We start from the raw sequence: 24072 nt of genomic DNA on the forward strand, positions 1-24072 counted from the left end.
ATAGAATAGAATAGTTTCTTTATTGTCATTGTAACATGAACATGTACAACAAAATTTAAAAATGTCAGCCAGTCAGTGCACCATTCAAACATTTCTAAAAGCTAACGATACATACAAGTAAAAATATTAAAAGATAAACAACTAAAATAAATATCACGAAATAACACATTTGTTTATCTAGTTTAATAGCACGCATAAACACCCAACCCTCCATCCTTCTGTCGATTTCACAGTGTACCACAGTCCCTTAGTCTGTATCGCCCCTGCGTTCCTTGGCCGCTACATTTAGTGCTTTTATAGCAGTGGGGTAAAAACTGTTTTTAGTCTGTTCGTCCTTGTCCTTGTAGATCTGTACCGTCTGCCTGACGGCAACAGTTCAAACAGGGAGTGTCCGGGGTGGGAAATGTCCTTTATGATACTCTGGGATTTTTTGATGCAGCGGGAACTGTGTAAGTCCTCCAAGGTAAGGAGAGGGTAGCCGACAATCCTCTGGGCGTTGTCAATGGCCCTCTGGAGCGCTTTCCTCTGTGCCGCTGTGCAGCTGGTGTACCACACACATACACAGTATGTTAGTATGCTCTCAATGGAGCACCGATAAAAGGACAGCAGCAGTCTCTGAGTGATGTTATTCTTCCTGAGCACCCTCAGGAAGTGCAGTCTCTGCTGGACCTTTTTCAGCAGCGCAGTGGTGTTCACACTCCACGTCAAGTCCTCCTCAATATGGATTCCCAGGAAGCGGAAATCCGCCACCCTCTCCACACAGTCCCCTCTGATAGTCAATGGTACCATGTCCGTTTTATTCTTCCTGAAGTCTATTATTATTTCCTTTGTCTTTAAGGTGTTGAAGAACAGGTTATTTTCTTCACACCACACTGTCAGCTGCTCCGCTTCATCCCGGTAGGCGTACTCGTCCCCCCCGGAGATGAGTCCCACCACCGTAGTGTCATCCGCAAATTTGACAATGGTGTTGCTGTGGTGGGCGGGGGTGCAGTCATGTGTGTAGATGGTGTAGAGCAGGGGGCTCAGTACGCAGCCCTGTGGAGAGCCGGTACTGAGGCGGAGGGCCGTGGATGTATGATGGCCCACTCTGAATCTCTGACTGCGACCCGACAGGAAGCTATTTATCCACGTACAGGTGGAGTGTGGAAGTCCCAAGTCCCCCAGTTTGTCCACCAGTTTGTGGGGAAGGATGGTATTAAAAGCAGAGCTGTAGTCCACAAAGAGCATCCGCACGTAGCTCCCCTGCTGCTCCAGGTGGGACAGTGCAGCATGGAGACCTGTGGCTACAGCGTCCTCTGTAGATCCATTCACTCTGTACGCAAACTGGTGGGGGTCAAAGCTTCGGGGCAGGAGTGATGTGATATGACCCCGGACCAGTTTTTCAAAACACTTCATCACCACTGGTGTGAGTGCGACTGGCCGGTAGTCGTTGAGGCTGGAAATGTGGGTTTTTTTGGGCAAGGGGACTATGGTGGAGGACTTCAGACAGGGTGGAACAGTGGACTGGGCCAGAGACTGGTTGAAAATCCTCGTACAGACTCCAGCCAGCTGGTCTGCACAGTCCTTCAACACGCGTCCAGAGACGCCGTCGGGTCCAGTAGCCTTCCTTGGATTGATGGCCCGCAGCGTGCGCCTCACCTCATGCTCCTCTATCTTGAGGGTTAGGCTGCTGTGGACCATGTGCTGTGATGTGGCTGTCTCGAGTGGCTCCACTTCAAAGCGAGCAAAGAAGTGGTTCAGCTCCTCTGCCAATGAGGCATCACCTTCAACAGCTCCAAGGTTGATCTTATCGTTGGTGAGATACTGGATCCCCTGCCACACCTGCCTGCTGTTATTACTGTCCAGGTGGTCCTCTATCTTCCTCCTGTAGTTTGATTTGGCCTCTCTGATGCCTCTCTTCAGGTTAGCTCGGGCCGTGCTGTATAAAGCCCTATCGCCAGACAGGCCCCCTCACTGTCCATTTTCAAATCCACCCTAAAACCTCATTTTTATTCTCTGGCTTTCGACACTGGCTGAGACATTGCTCCTGTTTTTAGTGCTTTTAATGTCTTTTAATTTTTACTGTTTTATAGTCCTTTGTTTTACGGTTTTTAATGGTTTGTAATAACTTCTTGTCCATGAGTTCTCATGTACAGCACTTTGTGGCAACTGCAGTTGTTTAAAGTGCTTTATTACTATTTCTCTGAAGGAAACTGAACATTTACGCGTTTTATGCTTTGAGGAAAAACAACGATGCATTGAAAACAGTAGCTCATTATTTTGCAATAGTTTTGGCATTAAGCCAGTTCATTTATTTCAATAAAGGATCTATTTTTAGAAGAATCCTTTTGCAGAGAATTTCCTATTACGAAAAAGCTGAAAATGACTCTTGACACGCATATGAAAATTGCAGAAATGGAAACGTAAACTGTTAGATATTCTCAGCAGACGTGATGATCTGCAGATAACCAGTTGCTACTTCATCTACTTTCAGTTTTTATTCCAGATTACTGGCATCCGCTACATTTTGCTTTCGTATACATGTCTCTTACACATATATCATAACTATATTTATGGTAGACATGCAGAACTTCAGATGCTGGTTTACAAAAAAAGACCCAACGTGCTGGAGTAGCTCAGTGGGCCGGGCAGCAACCATGGGGGGGGTGGGGAGAAGGGTAGGTGACGTTTCGGGTCGGGACCTTTCTTCAGTAAGGGAGAGAAAGCTGGAATAGAGGAGAGGGTGGGACAAATCCTGGCAAGTCTCGATACCTCCTCCTTCACCTCCATCCAACGGACCCAGCAGTCCTTCCAGGTGAGACAGAGGTTCACATGCGCTGAAGCCAATTAACCTACAAATCTGTATGTCTTTAGAATGTGGAAACTGGAGTCACAGGGAGAACATTCAAACACCCTACAGACAGCAATTGCAATTAGGATCAAACCTTGGTCTCTGGCGCTGTATGGCAGCAACTCCACCGTTGTGCCCCCGTCTTTTTTGTAAAAGAAGGATCCTAACCCTAGAGGGCCTGTCCCACTGTATGAGGTAATTCAAGCGCTCACCAGAGTTAAAAAAAAAATCAAACTCATGGTAAGTACGTAGAATGTACGCAGTGGGTGCGTCAGAGCTCAGGACATCTCTTAACGGCTCATAAAGCTAACGGCAGGTACTCGTGAAACGCGGTAAGCTCGTGAAGACTCATGAAGATTTTTCAACATGTTGAAAAATGTCCACAGAACCCCGGGTACCTACGAGCGGCTATTACCGTAATTCTCCGAGTTCTAATCAGGGGAAACTCGGGAGAACTCTTGAATTACCTCGTACAGTGGGACAGGCCCTTTAAAGGTCATCAGTCCATTCCCTTCACAGACCTGTGCCCTCTGTCCATGTTCTCTAGGGATGCTGCCTGACCCTCTGAGTTACTCCAGCACGGTGTTTAAAATTATTTATATATGACAATGTGTTCCAACAGACTAGTTGGCAAATAAGTTGATCCCAGGCATCCTCATTGCTACTCCTCACCTTTCACCTGCAGTAGTTACAGAGAGAGGGGATTGCAACTTCCTGGAAAGATTTCTAATTTAGGAGGAGGAGGACATGAAAATTAAAAGCTGCCAGACTCAGAGCCGATACAACTTAGTGAATATATAGACAAAATGCTGGAGTAATTCAGCATTTTTTTGGAGAAAAGGAATGTGGCGTTTTGGGTCGAGACCCTTCTGCAGACTGAGTGTCAGGAGAGGAGGAAACAAGATTAGGAAAAAGCGAAGTGCAACGAGGCCTGGGTGTCCTTGTACACCAGTCACTGTAAGTAAACATGCAGGTACAGCAGGTAGTGAAGAAAGGTAATGGCATGTAGGCCTTCATAACGAGAGGATTTGAGTATAGGAGTAAAGAGGTCCTTCTGCAATTGTACAGGGCACTGGTGAGACCACACCTGGAGTATTGTGTGCAGTTTTGGTCTCCTAATTTGAGGAAGGACATCCTTGATATTGAGGCAGTGCAGCCTAGGTTCACGAGGTTAATCCCCGGGGTGGCGAGACTGTCAAATGAGGAAAGATTGGTAAGACTGGGCTTGTATTCACTGGCATTTAGAAGGATGAGAGGTTATCTTACAGAAGTAGACAAAATTATAAAAGGGCTGGACAAGCTAGATACAAGAAAAATGTTCCCAATGTCGGGGGAGTCCAGAACCAGGGGCCACAGTCTAAGAATAAAGGGGATGTCGTTTAAAACCGAGGTAAGAAAAAACATTTTCACCCAGAGAGTTGGGAATTTGTGGAATTCTCTGCCACAGAGGGCAGTAGAGGCCAATTTACTGGATGGATTTAAAAGAGTTAGATAGAGCTCTACGAGATCAAGGGATATGGGGAGAAGGCAGGCACGGGTTACTGATGGCTAATCGTCCACGATCAAAATGAACGGCGGTGCTGGCTCGAAGGGCCAAATGGGGCCAACTCCTGCACCTATTTTCTATGTTTCTATGTGAGATATGAAAAGGTACATAGACAAATGAATAAAACGTATGCAAAAAGCACTGATGATCAAGTAACGATGGAGCCCACAATGGTGGGTGTGGGGAACAAGGGGATACTAACCATGAAACTAAGAGGAACAACAGTGAAACTAGTACGCGATTAGGGTGGTGGTGGGACGGGGAGAGAGGGGATGCAAGAGTTACTTGAAGTTGGCGAGGTCAATATTCATACCGCTGGGTTGTAAGCTTCCCAGACAATATACGAGGTGGCGTTTCTCCAATTTGCATCGTGCCTCACTCTGACAGTGGGGGGGAAGCCCAGGACAGAAAGGCCAGTGTGGGAATAGGAAGGGGAGTTAAAGTGTACACCAGCATCCGCAGTTCCTTCCTACACAATTTAGTGAGTACTAGGATCATTGGTAAACACAAGAAAGGGCCAATTAAGATATAGACTGAGGTTTACAGAGAGGTCAAGATGAACATCTACAAATGGGTCACTGACATAGTCGGTGACAATTGGAAAAGGCGTGTGTTGTTTTTACCTGCTGGAAATAATGAGTTCTTTACATAACCATTGAGGAATTTTGTAGCTCTGATTACATACATGAAGTATGTCAGCTAAAAATAACTAATTTCTTTCAAGTTCAATTGAGACCTCCGCCTACATTCTTGCTCAATGTTCTGAACCTGTGCCAGCTTTGGCTGCTGTAGTTTCTGTTACTGAATATTGTGAGAAAACTGCAGATGTTGAAAGTCTGAAATAAAACACAATGAAGAAGGCTTGCCAGGATTTGTCCTGCCCCCACCACTCTTCCAGCTTTCTCCCCCCTCCCCAACTCCAATCTGAAGATGGGCGCATGAATATTCAAGGAATGGAGCTATGTAGGTCACAGTTGACGGAGGTCAGAAGAATCCGTCTGAAGAAGGGTCTCGACCCAAGACGTCACCCATTCCTTCGTTCCAGAGGTGCTGCCTGGCCCGCTGAGTTACTCCAGCATTTTGCGTCTATCTTCGATTTGAACTATCATCTGCAGTTCTTTCCTACACATCCTGTACTATTCCATATTCTATGAGTGATGTGAAATGTGAGGTGTTGCATTTCGGAAGCACTCCTGTCATGGGCCGGACCTATACAGTGAACAGTAGGGCTCTGGGCAGTGTAGTCGAGCAGAATAATTTAGGAGTACAGGCACCATAGTTTGTTGGAAGTGACTTCACAGGTAGGCGATGGGGCGGTCAAAAAAGGCTTTTGGCACATTGGCCCTCACTAGTCAGATTATTGAGTATAGACATTGGGAGGTCACGTTATAGTTGTACAAGATGTTGGCGAGGCCGCATTGAGTATCATGCAGTTTTGGGCACCATGTTAAAGGAATTATGTTGTCACGCTAGAAAGGAAATAAAGATTTACGAGGATGTTGCCAAGATTCGAGGTCCTGAGAGGTTGAGCATGCTAGGACTATTCCTTGGAGGGCAGGAGCAAAGGAGTGATTTTACAGAGGATATGGGTTTAAGATAAGGGTGTTATGATTTAAGAGGGACAACTTTTCCACACAAAGGGTGGTGAGTTGGACGACAGATGGCGCAATGGGCTAAGTGTTTGGCTGGCGACCGGAAGGTAGCCGGTTCGAATCCCGCTTGGAGTGCATACTGTCGTTGTGTCCTTGGGGCAAGACACTTCACCCACCTTTGCCTGTGTGTAAATGTAATGTAATTATGTGAAGCACTTTGGGGTCAATGCAAGTTGACTGAAAATGTGCTATATAAATAAGATTATTATTATTATTATTATTATATGGAACGAGCTGCTGGAGGAGGTAGTTGAGGCAGGTACGATGGCAATGTTCAAGAAATATTTAGACAAGTACATGGATAGGACAGGTTTAGAGGAATATGGATCAAAAGCAGGTAGGTGGGACTGGTGTAGAAGGGACATGTTAGTTGAAGCGGGCAAATTGGGCCAAAGGGCCTGTTTTCATGCTGTATAACTTCATGACTGCAACATGAAGTTTCTTGTCAAAGGTTGGTTGTGTATTTCAGATGAAGATAGATGATGAATAATGTCTCAATGATACCAGAGTGTTCCAGGTTGATCTTCATCTCTAAGAAGGTCCACCTGAAGAGGGGATTCTCTTTTGTTCAGTGGAGCTGAGACCACCCTGCCTTTCCCATCTCCTACCTCGCTCATGACCTCCAATGTCCTCGCAAGCAGCACACAGTAACAATGTGCCTGGCATGTCAGTAAAACTTATAACAGAAGAGACGCAGGAATCGGAGAGTTTCATTTACAGATGTAGCGTGGAAACAATCCCCCTTGGCCCACCAAGTCCGAGCCCACCAGCGATCTCCCCCTAGTACACTAGTTCCATCCTACACACCAGGGACAATTTGCAGAGCTACAAGCTCTGGAGTGTGTGTGGAGTGTGTGTGGAACCCGGAGTACCCGGAGAAAACCCACGCAGTCACAGGGAGAGCGAGCAAACTCTGTGCACAGCATTTAAAGTCGGTATCGAACTGGGTCTACGGCACTGCGAGACAGCAGCTCTACCAGCTGCACCATAGTGCCGCTCTTGGGTAGAATACAAATGCTAAATGCAAGCCTTTATCTAGGTCACCATTCCAAAGCTATGCTCCGTTGCGCAACCTATTTTAGGAAGGATATCAAATTCTCGAGTCTAAAAGGAATTAGCTACGGTAAAATTAGGAATGAGATGCATTAGTGAAGAGAAAATGAATTGGGGACTTTTACATTAGAATAGGGAATATTAAGGAAAATAAAATCTAATAATGACTCTTTTAATTTTGAGCAGTGTTAAGGTGCAAATCAGAAATAACTTTCTAGTCATCTATAACTTAAGAATATAAATTGAAGATTACTACCAATGGCACAAGGAAAGGTTGAGAGAATTGTATTTGTACACAATTTAAATTATAGTAGATTTGTAAGTGGGGCGTGGCTGATCATTTGAGAATGCAATTATGGAAAAGGATACATGCATTGACCCCAATTAAATCTGCTTTGTAAAGTTAGTGGAGGTTCAATTACTATATTTTATGATCCGATTTTAAGTGTTTAAATAGAATGGCTCCACGCTCGTGAAGGTACAATAGATGGAAGAGAAGGGGTGATGAGAAGATTGAATCACTGTCATTACAGCAGGAAACAGGCCTTTCGGCCCAAACAGTCCATGTTGACCAAATTGCCCCTTGTCCCATTTGCCCCCACATCCCTCTAACCCTTTCCTTTCCTTTCCATGTACCTATCCAAGTATCTATTAAAATGTTGTTATAGTACCTGCCTCAACAACCTCCTCTGGCAGCCAGTTCCATAAACCCACCATCATCAGTGAAAAAGCTACCATTTAGGTTCCTGTTAAATGGTTCCTTTTTCACAATAAACCTAAGCCTTCTTGTTCTTGATTCTCCTACCCCCGAGTAAAAGACTGGGCGTCTACTCTATCTATTCCCCTGGTAATCTTTCCCGCCTCTATAAGATCACCCCTCAGCCTCCCGCAACCAGGGAATAAAGTCCTAGCCTGCCCAACCTCCATCTGTCTCTACCTCAGACCTCCAAGTCCTCATAAATATTCACTGCACACCTTTTCCAGATTAATGGCGCCAAAAACCAAACGCACTGCAGAGCACCAGATAGAGAAAGGAATTAAGTAATTTTGGTGATCTCACTTACTTTACATCCTTCACAAGTGATGACGCCATAGTGAATCCCTGAAGATTTATCTCCACAGATTTTGCATGGTATCACTTCGATTTGAGCTGTAATGTGGAGAGGGGAACAATAAGAGATTAAACAATGATTTCACAGTCCAGGCAAAAGGTGATCTAAGCCCAAAAAACAAGCAGACATTTGTGAAAAAGAGTTCTCCCCCACTGGGGAGAACTATTAAACCATAGGCCAATATTATCTGCGTATTCCCATTGTTCAATAACTAAGCAGAGCATTTATTAAGTTATCAATTCAGAGCCATAATTCATTTGCAACACGTATGTTCCATGGTGTGCCTCGTGTTATGAAGCCCACTACCCCACAACTGAAAATGGGAAATGAAATTTGCATTATCTGCACCCTTGTCACGTGCAGATTGTACTTGCAGAATAATGCAACGCTGCACAACTGCCCTGATATACCTTCACCATGCAAGGTATTCTGGACAGTAACACTGCAACCTATGAACAAGCCATCCTGACAGTCTCTTGCATTTGACAATTTCCATTGGACAAACACTCCAAAAATATTCTCAGATTTAACGAATGACCTGAAAATGCCAGCTGTGAGTTTCCAGGGGAGTGAAAATCTAGACCAGGAGAAACTAACTCTTCCATCTTCAGGAATACATCCAGGGCGGCTCGGTGGCGCAGCGACAGAGTTGCTGCCTCATGGCGTCAGAGACCTGGGTTCAACCCCGACGATGAGTGCTGCCTGTTTAGAGTTTGTTCGTTCTTCGGGACCACGTGGGTTTTCCCGGGTGCTCTGGTTTCCTCCCACACGCCAAAGACCTGCAGGTTTGTAGGTGAATTGGCTTCTGTAAATTGTCCCCAGTGTAAGATAGAATTAGTGTACGGGTGATTGTGGTCGACGTGGTCTCGGTGGGCCGAAGGGCTTGTTTCCGCGCTGTATCTCCAAATACAGAACCAAGCCTGAACAAGAGGGAGTCATATTCAGAGACATACAGCTTGGAAACAGGTCCTTCGGCCGAACTTGTCCACACCGACCAACATGTCCCACCTGCCTGCGTTTGGCCTATATCCCTCCAAATACTCCTATCCATGTACCTGCCACAAACACCTCCACTGGCAGCTTGTTCCAATACATTCTCCCCGTGACCTGCATGGGTTTTCACTAAAATCTTCATTTTCCTCCCACACTCCAAAGACATATAGGTTTGTAGGTTAATTGGCTTGGTATAAATGTAAATTGTCCCTAGTGTGTGTAGGATTGTGTTAATGTGCTGGGAACACTAGTCGGTGCGGACCCGGTGGGCCGAAGGGAACGTTTCCACACTGTATCTCTAAACTAAATACCAAGCAAAATAGCTCAGTCATACAGGACGGAAACAGGCCCTTCGGCCCAACACATCCATACCAACCAAGATGCCCTATCTGCATGGTTTTGCGTTACTAATGTGGCCTTCTGTGAAGGTCGGAGTGGCTTACGTTCAAAGATCATGTGCACATGTTTTGGTTTATAAAAGTAGAAAACAAAGTAGGTTGCAGGATACAATGCTCCCTTTAATGAGACGAAATATGAAAAGATAAAACCTGCACGCTGATAATTCTTTTAAAATTTCCGAAGACTGTAAGCCTCAAAGATATCAACCATGGTTACTTACATTCAAACGTCACAGATTTGGTTAAAATTACTTCTACTGGAGTCGCTTGTGAGAAAATACTCTTAAGTTTTCAAGAGTAAATATATTTTTTAACTGAGGAAGTTTTGTTCTAAAAACACAAATCTCCCTTGTGAATTACTGAAGCAATGCATGACATCAGGTCATATGGCAGGCTTAGTTTAATCCTGACACCCCGCTTTTTATTTTGCTGTACACTCCATTCAATGCAATCACACAGCCCATCTTCTGAAATACGTCCGTGACTTTGGAACTGACCATATGATCACAAACACGAAATACATATTCTCGTAGTAAACAAGAATCCCTATGGCGCTTTTTGGCATGGATGTTAATAATGAACGTTGATAAGGTCAGCAGTGAGATGAAAACAGTAGTCTATAGAATTTAACAGCACATATTAGAGGTACAGCATGGAAATAGGTCATCGAGTCCACATTGACCTGCAAGCACCCGCACACCAGCACAATCCTACATACTAGGACAGGGACATTTTACAGAAGCCAATTAACTTCCAAACCTGTATGTCTTTGGAGTGCGGAAGGAAACCGAAGCATCCGTTGATAACTCATGGGGAGAACGTACAAACTCCGTACAGACAGCACCCGCAGTCATGATTGAACCCGGGTCTCTGGCGCTGTGAGGCAGCAACTTTAACCGCTGCTCCACTGTGTTAACTATTATTATATAAAACTCTGTGGCTGTCGCCTGCCGTCCGGCTGCCTTTCTGCCTTTTGATTTGTTCCATCGTGTGATGTCACAATGCCCAATACTCGCAGATGTCCAATCGGAATGGCCGATGCTCGCAGATGTCCAATCGGAATGGATCCATTTACATGTATGGCTGCCGGCTGCATTTCTTCCTTTGATTCCTTGCCACGCCGAATCCAGACGCACAATCGCCGAGATCTTTTCCATCTCGGTAGAGATTTCACTTTTCTTTCTAAGTATCCGCTCCTCATTACATTTCGTCGCGTTTAAGTACACGTTTTTAATCAAATCCTTCTCTCCCCCCCCTTTTTCCAGTGGTTGCTCTTTTAAGTACTTCTTGGCAAACTGCAACCTGGCCATCCTATTGTATAAACAGCTGTAATTTCTACATTGTGAAACCAAAATGTATAAAAATACCCTTTAATAAAGTCTGACAATGTGCAATTTAACCATGTGATTTTTTTTAAATTACAAATCTCAAATTGTGGAGTAGAGGCAAATAAATAAATGATGGGTCTTTGTCCCAAACATTATGGAGAGCACTGTAGGTATAAGGTGTAGGGGAAAAGATTTAATAGGAATCAGAGGGGCAGCTTTTTCACACATGGATGATGGGTGTATGGAACAAGTTGCCAGAGTAGTTGAGGCTGGGACTGTGTATCTAACAACCAATGGAGGAGTCTGAACAAAAGTACAGGTCCACCACTAAATTTCCTGGCCCCAAGGTTGTAGAGCCTTGTTGTACATCCGTTTTGCTGGACCAAGTGAGGCCACATAACAATGATATAACAACACACCTCCAACCCACTAATTATACTCCTCCCGTGTCTCTGAAGCGCCATAGACTGCTGGAAAGTTAAATAACACAAATTTTAAACGTGAATTAATTTGTCAGTGAAATTTGCATTTCTGGCACGGGCAGCCTGGGTGCTGGCTAACTCGTTGCCCTCGGTAGTCCCGGTGAGGGTGAGACCGGCAGGCGGCCGCGAGGCCGAGGCGCTGCTTTCCCGGCAGGATTACCGAATCGCAGCCGACACAACAGTTGCGGTAAGGCGGATGAGAGAAGTCCAACGGTTCGTGAAAGATCCGCCTCGGTCACCGGTGTGGTCGAGATACCAGCCCGCAAAGTCGGCGATGAGAACATATCCGCCAGCCCCGGCCACAGGAAGCAAATTTGACCTGGTGATCGGCAGCGGAAGTACAGACAAGGTCGACATCGGATGCCTCATTTTTAGGGGGACTTCGGTGGGGAGGTTGTTTCAAGTGGCCTCTCATAATTTTGCCCAGATTAAAGGGGTGCAGGACCACCAGTTGCTCGGGAAAATAAAACGATAGAATAAGAGGAGAGAAGAAAGAGAAGAAACAAAAAACAGGTGGACCTGTATACGATATGCCGACAAATCTTTTTGAAAAGGTACGCAGGGGACGAGGGGAAAAAAAAAAAAAAATCACTTTAATCCAAAGCCTTTGGGAGCAGCTGAAAGCTGTAAATCTAGGACAAGCAGAATGTGATAGTTAGGGAATACATTCACAAAATAACTCATTCTTGGAGTGCCATTTTGGGTGCTTTTTTTATGCAATAGTTTTGGATCAGTAGCCGAGCACGTTTGGTCAAATCAGCTGAGTGTATGAAAATTTGACCTTGCAGATAAAATGACTGTGCCGATGGAAGTGATATCACGGGGATGAGAATTTTAATCGCTGTTGTACCAAACACAAGACTACAAAACCAAATTCAAAGCATGTTAAGACCAGATACTATCATAGTATTTGAAAGACACCCATGTACAGATACGTGCAAATGTGACTAGCTTAGGCCGTAGGGCACGTCATTGGGTATTGTTTAAACGGAGATTGATAGGTTCTTGATTTGTAAAGGCGTCAAAGATTATGGGGAGAAGGCAGGAGAATGGGGTTGAGAGGGGAAAATAGATCAGCCATGATCGAATGGCAGAGCATACTTGATGGACCAAATGGCCTAATCTGTTCCTATGACTCATGGTCTTATGATCTTAGATGAAGCATCTTGATCGACGTGGGCAATTGGGACTGAAGGAGCAGAAGTAGGCCATTCGGCCCATCGAGTCTACTCCGCCATTCAATCATGGCTGATCTATCTTTCCCTCAAATCCATTGTCCTAGACCCTAAAAAGTCATGTCAAGAACGAATTGGAGAGAATATGGTGCACGTGACAAATGAGTTTATATCACCAATTTGAATGAGACTGTAACAGCCATGATTAATAAATTTGCAGATGACACTAAAGTGGGTCGTATCCTGGATAGCAAAGATGGTCATCAAAAGTTACAGCAGGATCTTGATCAGTTGGGCAAGATTTTGGCAATTTGGATCCCACCCATGTAATGACAAGATAGTTAGCTGTCTGTGTACAACTGTAGTCCGAAGGGCTGCAGTCAAACCACCACTGAATGTACCATAGAAGTGCTGAGGTCTGTATGTCATGGTTTGCCGAAATAATTTTATTATTATTAGAGATACAGCGTAGAAACTGGCTCTTTGGCCAACCGAGCCCGCACCAACTAGCGATCACCCAACACACTAGTTCTACCCTACACACTAGGGACAAATTACAAAAACCACTTAAAATAAAAACCTGTACATCTTTGGACTGTTGAAAGAAATCGGAGCACCTGGAGAAAACCCACGCGGTCACAGGGAGAACGTGCAAACTCTGTACAGACAGCACCCATAGTCAGGATTGAACTCTGGTCTCTGGCTTTGTAAGGCAGCAGTTCTACCGCTGTGCCACCCAGTAGTTTTCTGGTGTCAGTCCCCACTTTCAGTTTACAGCCTGCAAAGTCTACGAATGGAAGGTGTATCCACCAGGCGCTCACTTCTTCTCATCATCAAGCTTGACATAGAAACATAGAAATTAGGTGCAGGAGTAGGCCATTCGGCCCTTCGAGCCTGCACCGCCATTCAATATGATCATGGCTGATCATCCAACTCAGTATCCCGTACCTGCCTTCTCTCCATACCCCCCGATCCCCTCAGCCACAAGGGCCACATCTAACTCCCTCTTAAATATAGCCAATGAACTGGCCCCAACTACCCTCTGTGGCAGAGAGTTCCAGAGATTCACCACTCTCTGTGTGAAAAAAGTTCCTCCCATCTCGGTTCCAAAGGATTTCCCCCTTATCCTTAAGCTGTGACCCCTTGTCCTGGACTTCCCTAACATCGGGAACAATCTTCCTGCATCTAGCCTGTCCAACCCCTTAAGAATTTTGTAAGTTTCTATAAGATCCCCTCTCAATCTTCTAAATTCTAGAGACATGAAGCAGCCAAGAATGTGGGCAACTCATAAGAGTTGCAGGAACATCCAAACCTCAGCATGAAAAGTCATTTCACCAATTACATAAAATCCTTGCCAGAGAATAAACATTAAGATTGGAGATAGACACAAAGTGCTGGAGTAACTCAGGTCAGGCAGCATTGCTGGAGAACAAGGATGGGTGACGTTTTGGGTCGGGACCCTTTTTCAGGCTCTCAAGACTTCTTCAACACTTCTTATCTACCTACCTGTCGTATAAACCAGTATCTGCAGCTCCTCGTTTCTAAACCTGCACATTGGTTGGATCAGCCCATTCCTTCCACACATACTGCCTAACCTGTTGCGTCAACTTGTTTAATGCTCAAAATACTTCCTGCTTCAAGACGTCTAAAGAAGCTTACCGTACAACGGCGTCATTAAGTTGGAACAGAACAAATTAGGAGCACGGAAATAAATGCTGGAGGATTAATTAGAGCCGAAATGATTTTGCTTTCCTCAAGGCAGGCATGAGTATGGAAAGGCGGAAACCATCATAATCAAATTTTCATTTCAATGAAATCCCAAACGAAAGGGAAAGTGGAACTCTGCTGCCCAAACAGCAATTTTGTTTCAGCACAGGAACAGGCCCTTCGGCCCCTCTATGTTAATGCCGACCGCCATGCCAAATGACCCGTCAGATCTGGCAACACGGAGTCAACACTGTGCTGCACAACCTCCCAGGGAAAGATAGTGGAAATGCCATTAACACTTCGCAAGGAGCAGAGACCAAGACTGGTATGAGCTGGAGATGAATGGTGGGGCATCAGATGTGGTGCAGCTCCTGGCACACACCGAGCAGATGGTCATTCCACTCGAGGACCTTATACATAAGGTCATAAGGACTAGGAGTAGAATTAGGCCATTCAGCCCATCAAGTCTACTCCACCATTTAATCATGGCTAATCTATCTCTCCCACCCAACCCCATTCTCCTGCCTTCTCCCCATAACCTCCAACACCTGTACTGATCAACACACGAGAAACACTTTCAACTTCAGAGCAAACATGTTGCCGTGATGTTAAGGAATGGAAGAGGAATAAAAACAATGGGTTTGTATTCTATTGTCCTGGGAGAGTGTTTATTTTATTTGGATGAAGGTGAGGATCTGCCACCACCCATATCTGTGCATGGACATGGTCCATATCCTTTCATTCCCTATGTGTTCACTTGTTTGTCTAAATATCCCATAATGTCACTATCATACTTGCTTCCACCACCACCTGGGATGTTTCCACCAGAAGAAGTTTCTTTCTTCCCAGCTGTTATCAGGCAACTGAACTATCCCACCCACAACTAGAGAACGGTCACATAGAAACATAGAAATTAGGTGCAGGAGTAGGCCATTCGGCCCTTCGAGCCTGCACCGCCATTCAATATGATCATGGCTGATCATCCAACTCAGTATCCCGTACCTGCCTTCTCTCCATACCCCCTGGATCCCCTTAGCCACAAGGGCCACATTTAACTCCCTCTTAAATATAGCCAATGAACTGGCCTCAACTACCCTCTGTGGCAGAGAGTTCCAGAGATTCACCACTCTGTGTGAAAAAAGTTCTTCTCATCTCAGTTTTAAAGGATTTCCCCCTTATCCTTAAGCTGTGACCCCTTGTCCTGGATTGACCTGTGACCCCTTGTCACCCCTTCCTTCTCTCCAGAGATGCTGACTGTTCCGCTGAGTTACTCCAGCTTTTTGTGTCTAACCTCTGATGGGCCAAATGGCCTAATTCTGATCCCAGAACTTATGAAGCACTATTGAATAGTTTGAATTGATTTTTTTCTGGCACATCAGGTGCCGAGGGGAGAAGTTTATAAAATTATGAGAGACATAACTAGAGTACACAGTCAGAACTTTTTGCTCAAAGTGAAAATGTCAGATAGTTAAGGTTTTAAGGAAGGGGAAGGATTAAGGGTGATTTGCTGCCAGAGGATTAGATTAGTTTATTGTCACGTGAACTGAGGTACAGTGAAAAGCTTTTGTTGCATGATAATCAGTCAGTGGAAAGACTATGTAGGATTACAGTCGAGCCGTCCACAGTGTACAGATACATGACTTGGGGAATAACATTTATTGCAAGATAAAGCCCAGTAAAGTACAATTAGAAATAGTCCAAGGGTCTCCAAGCAGGACCGCTCTCTAGTTGTAGGTGGGACCCTTAGAAAGGTCTCGACCCGAAACATCACCCATTCCTTCTCTCCAGAGATGCTAACTGTCCCGCTGAGTTACTCCAGCTTTGTGTCCATCTTCGGTTTAAACCAGAATCTGCAGTTCCTGCTTACACATTTGGCCCATCAAGTCTATTCTACCATTCAATCATGGGGGTTGATCTATCTTTCCTTCTCAACCTTCATTGAAATTCTCCTGCCTTCCCCCGACACCCACAACCCCCGATACCCTTTCTAAAGAATCTGTCAATCTCTGCCTTAAATATATCTATTGTATGGCCTCTACAGCCTTCTGAAGCAGTGTGAAGAGGAGACTGTTCTCCACCTGCTGTTGTAACAATGATTACTTGCAGGGGTAATGTGTAAGGTATATTACATGCAGGTATAATCAAGGATGAGTCTCACCCCAGTCACTCCCTCTTCTCCCCTCTTCCATCAGGCAAGAGGTACAGAAATGCAAAAACGCAAACTTCCAGATTCAGGGACTGTTTCGTCCCTGCTGTTATCAGGCAACTGAACCATCCTATCACCAACTAGAGAGCGGTCCTGATCTACCATCTACCTCATTCTAATGTTAATTGGCCTCTTTAAATTGCCCCTAATGTGTAGGATAGACCTAGTGTGAACAGGTGATCGCTGGTTGGCTTGAACTCGGCGGGCCCAAGGGCCTAGTTAAACGCTGTATCTCCAAACTAAGCCAAGGTCAGGCAACATCTCCCGAGAAAATGGATAGGTGACGTTTTGGGTCGAGACCCTTCTTCAGATTCGACACGAAATATAACCTATTCTTTGTTTCTATTGTCCCATTGTAACCAAGCAGGTGTAGGGAAATAAATATACGTCCATGTTAACTTGTCCCTCTGCAATACCATTCATTATAATACGGTGGAGATATGGTTAATGTATTAAGTTATGTAACATTCTGACTCTTTGACGTATATTGAAAAAAGCAATCTGTTAGGAACTCGGAGAGCCTGCTTTCACAAACAGCCATTCTTTGCTTTAGGCTCTCAATTAGTTCCCACTATGAATTATAAACAAGATCATGAGTCAAGAAGGGAAAGAGGGCAGGTTAGTTTAGTCTAGAGATATAGCGGAAACGGGGCCCTTCGGCCCACCGGTTCCGCGCTGACCAGCGATCCCTGCACATTAACCCACACAGGTCACGGGGAGAACGTACAAACTCCGTACAGACAGCACCCGTAATCAGGATCGAACCTGGGTCTCCAGCGCTGCATTCGCTATAAGGCAGCAACTCTACTGCTGCGCCACCCTGACTGCCCAAATAAGAGCAATTATATAATATAAGCAATTGCCATTTATAGGGCAAGTCTAACAAAAAACCACATTCCAAGGTGCTTGGTATTCCACAAGTCTGCAGGGGAGAGAGTTCCAGCACTTATTCCAAAACAATGTGGACGCAGCCCAGACCATCACACAAACCAACCTCCCTTCAATTTACCCCATTTACACCTCACGCTGCCTCAGCAAGGACAGCAGCATAATCAATGATCAGTCTCTCCCATTGGGCAAAGGGTATAGAAGTGTGAAAACGCACAACTCCAGATTCAGGGACAGTTTCTTCCCAGCTGTTATCAGGCAACTGAATCATCCTAGCACATCCAGAGAGCAGTGCTGAACTACTATCTACCTCATCTGGGCCCCACGGCCTATGTTTGATCGGACTTTACTGGCTTTACCTTGCACTAAACGTTATTCTATTATCAGAGATCTATAGACTGGATCTGTACACTTGATTGTAATCATGTATTGACTTTCCGCTGACTGGTTAGCATACAACAAAAGCTTTTCACTGTACCTCGATACATGTGACAATAAACTAAATTGTGATCATGAATGCTATCAATCCCACCTCCCTTGCCAGAGTTATTACCTGCCCTGCGCCGCTCCTCCCTCCCCTCCAGCTTTATTTCTTCCCTCTTTCTCCCTCCTTGCAATCAATCTGAATGACCTTTAAGTGGTTCTCTCGCTCCTGATCGAAATTGCATTACAAGGTCAGCCTGCATAATTATTCCCTAATTCATCACTTGCTTATTTTCACTTTGTGTTATGGAAGAAGGGCCCCCCGACCCAAAACATCACCAATCCAGGTTCTCCATGGATGCTGCCTGAACTGTGAGTTACTCCAGCCTTTTATGTCTTTTTCTGGTGAAGGCATCCTTAAGATTAACATGCCTCCATGTCAGTGAGAGGTCACTGGTTTGGGAGGTATGGTGATACGTTATTGAAAAATATACTGGGTCCAGTGAAATTCTTTGTTTTTAGAAACCATACACAAAGTATGCAAAGAGTCACCATCTAAAGGGCACCAACAAAGTCACAAAATATTCATTACATTTGGTCAGTCTTCATTCTCGGCACCCCTTCCCCCCCACTTTGCTCTCCCGCCTGCCCCCCCCCCATATCCCTCTACCTAGAACAAAGGCATGTCGGAGTAGCTCAGCCAGTTAGTGGAGTACGGTTTGCAGCTGGTACACAGAGCAGCCACCAGGAGTACAGGAAATTAATGTTTAGAGTGGGGATAAGATACCAATCAAGCGAGGAGGCTGTATTTCCCTGAAGTGTTGTGTTGTGTTTTGTTGGCTTTAGTCCACCACACTCCTGGTTAGAATCTTGTTGATGGTGGAAAGACCTTTGGAGGTCAGGAGATGAGGGACTCACCCCAGGATATCCAAACTCAGCCCTAACCCTGTAGCCCCACTACCTATCTGGGTGCTACGGTTGAGTTTCTAACCAATAGTGAACCCAGGACATTGACGGTAAGGTCCATGCTGATGTCACTGCCATTTATTGGTACAGGTGGACAGATTATTTTTCTGGAGATTGTCATTATTCCAATTCTCATTATATTGCCACTTAGCAGCCCATGTAAACACTCAGTCCAAAACCTCTGTCGTTGTGCTTAGCTTCTTAGTGGCCAATTCACAGTATTATATAGAATGGCAGGATGCCAAGTGTGTTTTATTGTCATATGTTCCAGACAGAACAATGAAATTCTTACTTGCAGCAGCACAACAGAATATGTAAACTGATTAAAATAATATATATATTTTAATATACTCGCACACACAAAAACAATAGTAGTGCAAAAAGACAATGTACTTCAGAGCTTATTTGGAGGTTGTAGTGTTTAATAGCCTGATGGCTGTAGAGAAGAATCGGCTCCTAAACCTGAATTTGCTACCAACACAATCCACACTTTACGGTTTTTAAGCACACTTATTATTTCCAGAATTTTGCCATTTCTCTAAAGCTGCAAAAATAAAAGTGACTTCTTGGAAAACAGAATTGCTGAGAAAAAAATTAAATTAAAAATTGATTAAATTAAGGTGAGTGGGTAAATAAAAATAACAGGAAGCTTCGAAGGAAACAAAAACATTTCCTGTTCGGTGTCAGACCATGTTTTTGAAAAAAAAACTTCACAGGTTATATTCTGCTGAGAAAGCAAAAGGAGCAGATTCCTGTAAGAAGTTTCAATCAGTTGCTTTTTACACTGAACCTCTTGCGAGTTTACTGATTGAAGGCTCAAAGCTTTTGTGTTACTTCTGAGTTGGAAATAATGCGTTGCCGTTAAGCCTTCACGAAACTGTGTTGCAAATTTTATAAAATAAAAGGTCAAGAGTCAAGTGCGTGCATTTATCATATGCACCGGATATGGGCCAGAACAATGACATTCTTCATTGCTGCAGCATTACAGGCATATTAGATGCACATAATAAATTATCAGTTATCTGAAGTAAACTGAACCGTCCTCTCACCAACTAGCGAGCGTTCCTGACATCACATCTATCTCACTGGAGATCTTCAAACTATCTTTAATCAGACTTTACTGGATTTTATCTTGCACTAAGCTCGAGACATTACCAATACAGCATGGAAAAAGGCCCTTCGATCCACGCCGACCGGCGATCACCCCATACACTAGCACTATCCTACACACCAAGGGCAATTTGCAATGTTACTGAAGCCTATTAAACCTAGAAACTGTACGTCTTTGGAGTGTGACAGGAAACCGGAGCACCCGGAGAAAACCCACATTGCCACAGAGTGAACGTACAAACTCTGTATAGGCAGTACCCGTAGTCGGGATCGAACCCAGGGTCTCTGTCGCTGTAAGGCAACAACTCCACCCTAAACGTTATATGCTTTATCCAACATCTGTACGCTCTGGATGGCATGATTCGAAATCTTTTAGCTGACTGGACAGCACGCGCCAAAAAGCTTTTCACTGTACCACAGCAGACATGACAATAAGAAACTAAACTAAAACTACAGCAAAAATATGCACTTTATTGAAAAACTAGTTTTGGCTCGCACACATATACTTTAGTTACAATGAAAGTACAGCAGTGGGGATTAGTTTTGATTATTTAAAGATGCAAGTAATGAGAGTTTTCGCTACTATACTCAGCAGGAACACAAGTGACACCTGGATTACAAGCAGTGCTGTACAATGGGCGGTGGGTACCAGTGACCAAGATGCGAGTGTACGTCACAGAACTATCTGGCATTGTGTCAAAACCATAGTGCCAAGCAGGCCTGCTTCAAAATCACTTGGCCAGTTGGAACGTTTTGCTGTGAGATCGTCAGATTTGATGGTATTATTGGAAAGTGTTGAGCTTGCTTGGATGAGATTACAGAGGCACTTCTGTGAGCTTTGCAAGGCATTAATATTCTGCAGTCTGTGCAAACAAGTGGTCGCATTTAAAAGCAAAACCCAAATCGGAGGAACTCGGCGGGTCTGGCAGCATCTGGGGAGGGAGGGAATGGGCAGATGATGTTTCGGGTCGGGACCTGTCTTCAGACAGTCACATTTAAAATGTGAAGCGCTACCTGCCGATCTTGTCCTCCGGTGCGGAGTCTGTACCTTCTCCACGTGACCGCGTGGGTTTTCTCCGGGTGCTCCGACATACAGGATTGTAGGTTAATTGGCTTTGGTAAAATTGGTTGTTGTAACTAGTGTGTAGGATAGGGCTAGTGTATGAGGAATATCAAAGATTATGGTTCGATCATGTTCTCGGGTGTTGTCTGTGTGTCTCCCTGTGATCGCATGGGTTTTCTCCAGGTGCCTCCCACATTTCAAAGACATGCAGGTTTATAGGTTAATTGGCCTCTGTAAATTGCCCTCTTATGTGTGTAAGACATAGTACTAGTATATGCGTGATCAATGGTTGACACTGACTTGGTGGGCTGAAGGGCCTGTTTCCATGCTGTATCTCTAAGCTAATCAAAACTATCCCTCGCAGGACTAATAATCTGCTGGATCTTCTGGGGGTGAAACACAATCTTCAAATGTCACATTGGGGAAAGAGTGTTATGTAATTGCATGTTTCGGCAAGCATTAGTGAAGTATTTACATATCATAAACATTAATCAGTTAGCCTGCCAGCCACAAGTAAATTATGGCTTTCATAAGGGTGTTGTAAGAACCTTTGTGGTGTAGCTTTAGTGCTAAAGGCTCAAACACCAGCAAAACAGGTTTGGGGTGGATGTCAAGTCACTGTCCTGCTCAGGACTCTGCATCAACTGATGCATTTGCAAATTTCCTTGAAGTTATCACCGTGATGAGTCATTTACTGCATCTGGGAACTGCAAGAGATTATGGCTGCAAACGACAGATTTACAAATTCAATCACACAGTTTGTGTCTTTGACTCTGTGCCTGTCGAGATGCAGCCAACATTACAACCCACGCAAAGAAACAGATTCCAGCCAACAGGATTTGGTTAGATCCACTAACATGTTCCCCGTAAATTATTTGAGCTTGTTACTAAATATAACCCCAAATGTATTTTTGCAATATTGTTAACTTTCGACAAGTCAAGTATATTCGCCCACACGCGTCTCATTCAATCTCTGTACGTTCGAGATAAGAATTAACGTAATTATGAGATGGCTTGGGGAAAAAAACAGCGGTAAAACGTAACAATGCACACTTGGTTGGTAGGTTTAGGAAGGAACTGCAGATGCTGGTTTATACAGAAGAAAGACAGTGCTGGAGTAACTCAGCAAGTCAGGCAGCATGTCTGGAGAAAAAGGATGAGTGACGATTCTTCAGACTTAAAGATGTTTCCCCCACCGCCTCCTCTACTTTCAGTCCGAAGAAAGGCTCAGACTCAAAATGTCACCCATCCTTCTACTCCAGAGATGCTGCCTGACCCGCTGAGTTACTCCAGCACTTTGTCTATTTACAGTTGATAGGTTTATTTGCTACAGGTGGTGCATATGTGGAATGAGCCACCAGAGAATGTGTTGAAGGCAGATACAATTATGACGGTTTAAAGCACTTGGACAGGTGCCTGGATGGGAACAGTTTGGAGGGTGTGTGACAGGCACAGGCAAGTGGGACTAGATAGTTTGGCCATGTTGGTCGGCATGGATGCGTTGGGCAGAAGGGCTTGTTCCTGTCCTGGACAACTCCATGACTAGTGTTGCTGGATAGTTGGTGAATTAAAGGGGAGATCATTGGCATGCGAGAGAGAATAGGCAATAGGAAAATGGGGGAAGGGATTGATGGAATTGCTCTGAGGTGGCATGGAGGCAATTACAAAATGGCTGCCTGAAACAAGGAATTGCAGATGCTGGTTTACAAATAAAGACGCAAAGTGCTGGAGTAACTCAATGGGTCGGGCAGGGAGTCTGAAGAAAGGCCCAGACCCAAACCAGTCTGAAGAAGGGTCACGATCCAAAACATCACCGAACCATGTTCTCCAGGGAGGTGGCCTGACCAGCTCAGTTATTGCAGCACTTTGGGTCTTGGTTGGTTTCCTTCTCCGTCATGCAAAAACTTGAGAAACACTTTGTGCATCTTTAGATTTGCAGTTAAACTGGAAGGAAATTATCAGTGAGGATAACTGGTCTTTGAAGGCTCCAGAGGTAAATGTTTGTAGGTCCAATTGCCAACTTTGACATGTACAATGATTGGAATCCAATGTGTACATGCTACTAAGTCACATAACCAGAGCAAAAATCAGAGCAGGAGCATGTGTTTAGTTTAATGTAGAGATACAGTGTAGAAACAGGCCAACCAGCAATCCTCGCACATTAACATTATCCTACACACACTGCGGACAATTTACAATTACACCAAGCCAATTAACCTACAAACCTATATGTCTTTGGAGTGTGGGAGGAAACCGGAGAAAACCCACCCAGGTCATAGGGAGAACATACAAACTCCATACAGACAGCACCTGTAGTCAGAATGATACCCGGGTCTCTAGCGCTGTGAGGCAGCAACTCTACCGCTGCACCACTGTGTTGCCACACTTGCTGGCAGGGTCATTTTACCAGAGCTACAAGCTCAAACACAATATAATAAAGGAACTGCAGATGTTGGTTTCTACCAGTCAGACACAAAATGCTGAAGTAACTCAGCCAGCATCTCTGAAGAAAACAGTTATTTGGTCTAATTTATCGTATAGTATACAGAGGTACAGTGAAAAGCTTTTGCTGCGTACTAACCAGTCAGCAGAAAGACAGTACATGATTACAATCAAGCCAGCCATAGTGTACACACGATAAAGGCTATAACGTTTAGTGGAAATAAAGTCTAGTAAAGTGTGATTAAAGATAGTCCGATGGTCTCCCTTGAGGTAGATAATAGCTCAGGACCTCTCTCGTTGTTAATAGAGTGGTTCAGTGGCCCGATCATAGCTGGGAAGAAACTATTATTTTCTCCAGAGATGCTGCCCGACCCACTGAGTTACTCCATCAATTTGTGCCTAATTTAGGTTCACATTCAGCCCGAAATATTGGCTTCAAAGGGTGTTCACTAATACCTGAATGGGCTCCACATAAAATGGCTTTAATCGAGATGGAATCTGTGCTTAAGGAGCAAAACTCATCACAAAAACTCCAAGTGTGGTTTACTGCAGATTCAAGTCAAGAGTATTTTATTGTCATACGTCCCAGATAGCAGCAAAATATGAAAACATAGTACACTGTAAACATTGGAACAATGTGTTTTTTAAAATGATTATAAAACATTTAGTGAGAGGACACGCCAATCAGAAGTTAAAAC

General features: G+C 44.5%; 1 protein-coding gene across 1 annotated transcript in view; it reads right to left on the reverse strand.

The window, feature by feature from the left end:
- LOC129711368 (nuclear receptor ROR-beta-like) overlaps positions 1-24072 on the reverse strand; it is a 73141-nt gene that overhangs the window by 23291 nt on the left and 25778 nt on the right. The window contains exon 2 of the mRNA XM_055658982.1: positions 8146-8231. Within this exon, the coding sequence (XP_055514957.1) occupies positions 8146-8231 (86 nt within the window). The remainder of the gene's footprint in view (positions 1-8145; positions 8232-24072) is intronic.

This window comes from Leucoraja erinacea, chromosome 29 (genome assembly GCF_028641065.1).
Source record: "Leucoraja erinacea ecotype New England chromosome 29, Leri_hhj_1, whole genome shotgun sequence".
Lineage (NCBI taxonomy): Eukaryota > Metazoa > Chordata > Chondrichthyes > Rajiformes > Rajidae > Leucoraja > Leucoraja erinaceus.